The sequence below is a fragment of the Laccaria bicolor genome, genomic scaffold (genome assembly GCF_000143565.1).
Source record: "Laccaria bicolor S238N-H82 LACBIscaffold_403 genomic scaffold, whole genome shotgun sequence".
In the NCBI taxonomy this organism is placed as follows: Eukaryota; Fungi; Basidiomycota; class Agaricomycetes; order Agaricales; family Hydnangiaceae; genus Laccaria; species Laccaria bicolor.
The window spans coordinates 1-7,051 of record NW_001890254.1 but is presented as its reverse complement, the minus strand read 5'-3'; the positions used below and the strand labels follow the sequence as shown (position 1 = coordinate 7,051).

General features: G+C 50.2%; 2 protein-coding genes across 2 annotated transcripts; both read left to right on the top strand.

Moving 5' to 3' along the window:
- Positions 1 to 4,675: 4,675 nt before the first annotated feature.
- LACBIDRAFT_309347 (uncharacterized protein) lies at positions 4,676 to 4,885 on the top strand (the record flags this gene model as incomplete). The annotated part of the gene is made up of 1 exon (XM_001891128.1): positions 4,676 to 4,885. One exon carries the CDS (start codon positions 4,676 to 4,678, stop codon positions 4,883 to 4,885), a length of 210 nt encoding a protein of 69 aa, XP_001891163.1.
- A 1,575-nt stretch (positions 4,886 to 6,460) lies between these two features.
- On the top strand, positions 6,461 to 6,805 carry LACBIDRAFT_309346 (uncharacterized protein; the record flags this gene model as incomplete). Its single annotated transcript, XM_001891127.1, has 3 exons — positions 6,461 to 6,541; positions 6,590 to 6,627; positions 6,679 to 6,805. 3 exons carry the CDS (start codon positions 6,461 to 6,463, stop codon positions 6,803 to 6,805), a joined length of 246 nt encoding a protein of 81 aa, XP_001891162.1.
- Positions 6,806 to 7,051: the final 246 nt, after the last annotated feature.

Here is a 7,051-nt window from a genome sequence, read left to right as displayed (position 1 = left end):
ATGTTGGGGCTGTTAAGCCATGATCCCCATTTGTGTTTGCTTCGCGGGGAGGTCAAGTTTGGCCCAGCGTCGCGGAAAAAAGGGAATACGAGGTACTTGATTCTTTTTACCCCTGTTGGCGGGACAAATGGTCTTTCTAATCGCACTAGCTTAGAATCGGTTAACTTTTATCTACTCCATCTCTCGTTGATGAGAGAGTATCTTGACCTCAAATTCCACGAGATTCAACTAATGTTGCCGTTCGACTATAACCTCAAACGGGTGATTGACGATTATTTTCTCCCCGATCTTCCCGATCTTCATATACATGAGAATGGGCTCGAGAAGTTGTTTGATGTATACAAGAAAGTATTGCCGGGTTTGGGTGAGTGTCTTCCCGCTCGCTTTTTGCTGCATTTCTAACTGTCGTTGTAGATGGTTATACAAACGAGGGAGGAGTGATCAACACGAAGAGACTGCAAGTCATTTTGGACGAGATGACTCAATGGAAACAGGGGGTGTTTGAGAAGGAGTATTCCGATTTGAATTGGTACAAGGGGAAACAAGCAAAACATGTCAAAGAGATGGAAGACGGGCGGAAACGGGCGAAGCTAGGTAAGTATGCTCTCAATGGGATAATCTTTTACGGAATGCTGACGTTGGTGACAGTTTTAACTACGGCGCAGAGGGAGATCTTCGATAAGATCAAGGCGTTTGTGATAGAGAACAGGAACGCGCCCTCGCCTTCACACTACCGAGCCGCAAGGCTGACGATGATAAACTCGTTCCCTGCGAGGGAGCGAGTATTCATCACCAAGTTGACGGAGGATCTACACCTGAGTGTGATGTGGGACGAGTTTGATGAGGAGGACAGGAATCTGGTGACGTGTCGGTTTCCGAGAGCGCTGGAAGATGAGCCTTAGATGGGCGAGCAGAAGGAGGATAGTGAGTGGGAAGACGAGGTTGAGGTTGAAGACGAAGAGAGCAGAGCAGCGGTTGATCCTGTGCTTAAGAAGTATGAGAAGGCGCCTGTTGAGGATGTTGATGCCGATGGGACGCGGTATGAACGGTCTTTGAAAGAGAAGATGGACGAGTGGAAGCGGGGTTATTATAAGGTTGGGATCTTTTTGTTGTTCTCAAGTTAAGTTTGAGCTGACAAGACACCAACGCAGGGGAAGCTAGGGATATCTTACGACGACCCGACTGAAATGGGTGATCTGATCTACTGACCTGCAGTTGGTCATGCACGTGGAGTTGCATCGTGGGGATGGTTCTACAACTATCATTACGCTCGTCGGATTTGAGGTGTGTGTCGTCGGTTTGGATGTTGGATGTTGCTCATGTTGCCAATCACAGATTTGCAGGGAGTTGACGAAGTGTCTTTCGATGTTCAGCTGGGAACACCATTCAAGCCGTACCAGCAGCTTATGGGCGTGTTGCCCGTTGCTAGCATGGATCACATTCCGCTAGCTTATCAGGTAGATATCGACGTTCGGATATGATTGCCGGCTGGCCGTTCTTCGAAGGATCTCATGTATGATCCAAACTCACCGATTCTTGACTTCTACCCTCTCGAGTTCGAGCAAGATCTCAACGGGAAAAAGCAAGACTTGGAGGCAATTGTCACATTCATTGATCAAGAGAGGCTGCTGAAGGCAATGACTGGTACGTTCCTAGCCAAAGTATGGTCTTACGACACCAACGTATATATTCACTTTCAGCTCGTGATCATTGTCTCACCCCCAAGGAGAGAAAAAGGAACACTTGGGGCTCGAGCTCGAAATTCAGTTTCAACCCCGGCGAGGCCACTCTCTATCCTTCATCTCTGCCTGGATTCTTCCCCCTCTCTATCGATGCACGTGCAAGACGGAGCCGTTCGACCTCCCGATCCTTGATGGGTTGCATCTCATTCCCGGTCTTTGCGGCGGGGTATTCTCGGTACAGAAGCTCTGGCTTGATTCCCATCCCTCAAAACGCTTCCACACATGGCGCTACTGGGATACCACGGCGTAAACGTCCAAGGTTCAGAAAGCCGGAACAAATCGATGGTGGTGCATATACGAAACCCGTATGAGGGGTTGAAGACGGAAGAAGTTGAAGATGATTGGTGAACGGACTGTCATGGGTTGGCCGTTCCTGCAGGAAGGATCGGTTGTGGCGGTCTCTGATTCGTTGTATAAGTACGAGAAGATGACGGTCGTGCCTGGGACACCGGCCAAGGTCGTCTCAAACCCACACGCGCCACAAGGATTGGGCCATTGGAAGATGAAGGCCGATCGTATCGAGCAGGTTTACTCTAAACGATCAGGAGTCGTTACACGCACTGTTGACATTCTCCTACATGTCCTTCCTTTAAAAGGTGAGTGTCTTATCTACCCTTCAATGGGACGTTGCTGACACTCTACAACACGTTAAGGCCTGAAGCGATTGGAGTCTGGTGCCTTTGTGAAGGACTATGAGGGCCCAGAAAGGGAAACGGAACGTGCGGTGCAGATGTGTCTTCCCGAAGTTGCTTCAAAATATCCTCACTCCCTCGAACGCGACGCACCTCCTTTGTCAGAGGAGTTCCCCAGATTTTCATCCTGGGTATGGGGTGGTTGCTTCGGTCTCTGCCACGACCGAAACCAGTTTGTCTGTGATACTTGGAGTACGTCTTTCACTAATTCTGTATCATAACGCGCCTTGAACCCATCACCGCATAGTTCTTCCCGGCTGAAAAGGCTGAGAATGACCAGTTCAAAGCTGTCGTACAGAATCGACGATCTAGCCATTACTTCCCCTCTTTCAAAGCTGCAGAGACGGTTGGAATCTCGGGGCGGGCTTTGGGGAAGATTACGTTGAGTTTCATGGTCATCACGTCTGATGAACAGAGGACCAATGTCGGCTTGAGCCTCAAATTCGAAGCGAAGGCTTTGAAGGTCGTCGACTATTCTCACAAAGAGGGCCGGCATTGGGAGTATAGCGAGAGGGCAATCGACCTGATCCGAGAGTACAAGGTCTGTTGGTTTTTACGGGCTCTGACACTTACTGAAGCATGGGATCATTAGGCAAAGTTTCCCGAGGTCTTCCTCTCGTTAGCGTTAGATGACAGCGGAGATGGCACATGTACGTTATTGTGCGAGTGACGAACGATTGACCTTAAATGTTTATAGCGATGGCAAGGGCATCCGACATCTTGTCGGGGCCGGATCCTGATGTTCGTGTTAGGGTGATTAAAGCATGGCTAAAGACGAAGGGTGTTGGAGATTTCGAGCCCGTCTCCCTTTTCTGTGACCAACTAGGCAAGGTAAGCTGAATAGTCGCTTCACGGCCTTGTAACCCATCCACCCAAACCTTATCTACCTGCAGGAGACCGTTGGGGAGATCAAGCGAATGGCTGATGAGTTTACGGAGAACAAATGAACAAGTCGTCAGCTCAGTTCAAGAAGGCCATAGTCAAAGGAATCCCTAGACAAGCTGTTCTCAAACCTGCACACACTGCTTACCGTCTTCAGAATCAACACTTTGCTTTGGGCGACCGTGTTACGATGGTGCAAGACTCTGGAAGCGTTCCACTATCAGGTCAAGGTGTCGTCATTGGGCTCAATTCGAAGACTGTAGACGTAGTGTGGGATGTTCCGTTCATGTCTGGTATAACGTTGGGGGATCGGTGCGTCATTTTCCCCCTCATAGATGTTTGCTTGGTGCTTACGATGCAAATGTAGGTGCTCGAAGTGTCGTGACTCGACGGTCGAATTCAACACCTGCTTGAACTTGCCCAACCCACAGTTCATAACGTCTACCAACCCTAAAGCTCCGCCGCCCGTTCGGAATGAGGTCCCCTTTGAACCGAGACGTGGTCCCCGACCCGAGATCAACCCCGCGCCTGGCCAGGCTCCAGCAGCTGGATTCCGCCCAGCGCAACCTCCCAGGTGACTCCCTTGCCCTCATCCACAAATTCTAAGCTAACCTGAAGATAGCCACCGACCGCCCATGCACATCATGGCCAACCCCAACCGCGGCTGAGGGAGATACGTCAACGGCCGCGGCAGGCCACCCCTTCAGGCTACTAATGCCAATGCGAACCACCCGAATCACCATCAGCGGCACCGACCTCCCAAGCTATACTTACTGATATCGTGGATGACATATGAATTCTATTTTCCTACCTCACCGTATGCGTCTGCCTGTAGCCAACTTACCAAAGTCACCCTAAGCCAGCGGGCCCAAATACACTTATGGAGCTCAGCTTCCTATGGACGCATCAGGGTGCTGGAGACGTACAGAGGAAGCTTGAGACGCGATGCTTACCCACGGTTACTCACTAATTAGAGAGCTCCAGTCCCGAGAAAATTACTGACTACGAATGTACACCCTTCGCTGTCTCTGCCATACACTGTCAGGAGGGACAGTAAAATCCGGAAATCCGGCACCTCTTGCGAGCAGCCGCGGTTAATCAAGGTCTCTTGATGTCCGCTGAGGAAGCTTTACAATCACCACCCACACGTCCTATGCCTGGGCTGTGGTTCCTGTGAGCATGTTGCTCAAGCAGATGCCTTTCCTAGGAAGTGCTCAGATGAGTTATATCAGGAAGCTGGGAAACGGCTATTTTTCATCAACTATGATGTGCGTCTCAGATCTCCTCCCCTTCTCAACCCAAATTGAATGAGACTACGAACCACAGGGAACCCTCGCATCCATCGTGAAAACTCCGTCCATGGCCGTTCCCTTCGCAGCGACGCTCGAAGCACTCGAAAAGCTCCCTGCGAACCCGAAGAATATCGTGTACATCATCTCAGGGCGGGATGCCTTCTTGGGACGTCGTCTGGTACATGGCTGTCTGGGCTGCACAGGATGTTGGAATTCACCGTCGGAAGCCTTGAGGATGAGCTGTCTAAGCGAGTCTTCTGGTTTTAATCGCCTTTGATACCACTTTATGCGTAAATGTCGGTTGGCCGCGCGCAACTAGCCCTTTTGACTGCGTATTTTCAAAAGGAGAATCCCTTGTGTTAAGTTTAAACTTACTCCCTTTTCTTTTATTACAGTTGTACTCGATCTCCCCATCGAATAGTGTGATGACGAGTACATGGAAAACTCTGAGCTTTCAAACAACCCCCTGGAAGCGAGCTGTCGTGACGTTGGTTTCAAGCAGCAAAGGGTGGCCAGGCAGCAGATAAAACGCCGGCCACGGGAAATACGGCCAATGCGATAGTGGCGGCGGCGTTAAACGCAACAAAGGTTCGTATTGTTGTCGTATAAACAGCTTATTGGGCTAAGTACCTCGAAAACAGGCTGCAGGGAAAAGACACAAGATCTCGAAAACCCATGTCTCGGATTTGTCTCCACCATACACTTCACTACTCTCCGTCCGCTTAAAAGCGGAGATTACGTCCTGGTTATGGTTAGTGATGAGCTAATGGTCAGCGAAGGTCAGTGTCTTACTATATTTAGAACCGAGCGACGTAGTGCTGATATGTGAAATTAGAAACAGTCATCGTCGGACACGACGACCAGTATCAGCGCCCTTGCGAGGATTGTCGTACGTGTTTTTGAACCTACCCACCGCCGTCAGTTTCGAGCAATCCCAATCGTTACGGCAATACTTCAAACTCATCAATTTGCCCCGGGCCTCCTCCCTTCCTCAAACATCGTTTCAGTTTTGTGCACAGTCCGCAAGCCTTGAACCGCTCTGGGTTTGACCTCTCCACTGACCTGATTCTGTTCAATGGTCTTTGCCTGGACCATTGTCCAACTTAGGCTGGAAATGAGTGTTTAATGGCTCGCAGGGTCCTCTAAACCACTCGTATAGAACTTCTGAGGTCTCAGAAAGCCGGATCCTGCAATCCGGACGCCTTTTGGACCCGCAGAAGACCTGTTCCCAAAATCCGGGCAATTTTGAAAAAGTTGGCGAAGGCCAGCTGCAATTCGAACAGGTTTCACCGGAAATAAGACAGACATGAAAACCCGAAAATACCTGATTTCGGGAACCAGCCTCCAAAGGCCCTCCGTAAATTGTCAATGTCAGGGGCCTTGTACCGATTTAGCGTGACGTCAACAGATAACAACAAACAACGCGTCACGTCTATAAAGCCCCTTGAGTCTTCCTTTTTCCTTACGCGCCCCCCTGGATAGGTGGGTAGTGTACTCTCTGCGGGGATGTTCCAAGCGTCTCACCGATCAAAATATCTACTGACTCCCTCTCCACTCCCTCACTCTCCCTTAGACCAAGATGCCAGCAGACCTGACACCGATCCACTTGGGGAAACCTTATATATTGCTTCCCTTGGGTCAGGCAAAAGGCAAAACTTTCTTTTTCCGCCTACTGCCCAACACCAGCAACGTTTCCCTCAACTTCCCCAAAGATCAGCTTGCCTCTGTCGTCAAATTCCTTCCAGGAGACCTGCCCCACCGCCGAACTACGTCAACCTTAATGTTGGAGGGAATGAAGGCAGGCAGCGCTTGGGTCTAACACTCATCCACACTCCTTCCCTTGACTTTCGAGATGAAAGTCAAGATGAGGCTGCGGTTGTTGGCTGGAAACCTTCATCTTGTTGATGTCCGTTTCACCGAAGTTCTTGAGGATGTGAGCACCCACTTAATACTTTCGTTTTGTTACTGACGTCGGTCACAGGAGTGGAAAGCCCACAGCGCTGACCGTTATGTTCACCCGTATGTCTTTCCGTTGCGTCGTCTTTCTTTTTGCTCACTGAGTGCCCTCAGAAGCGTATACTTTTTGTATCCCGACTTGATTGTGTCACCTTCGGTCTCAGGTCCCCCCGCACCACCCTTTCCCCGGGCTCGGACCACTAGCTTTTCTCAACCGGAGCAAAGACCCCGTTATCCTTGAGTTACCAGTAACCATGGATCCCCTTCTGTATCTGCCGACACCTCCTGCTGCCGACACTTCCTGCTGCCGATATATCTCTTGTCTGGGCGATTACATTTACTCTCTGTAATAGCCAGAGCCGACGTTCTTTCCAATGACCCTCTAGCTGCCGTAAAGGTTGCTATCAGGCGAGATCTGGCGGATGCAGGTGTTGGTTTTGGTAGATTTGACCCGGATTTACGTTTTTTACCCCGCTACGAATCGGGC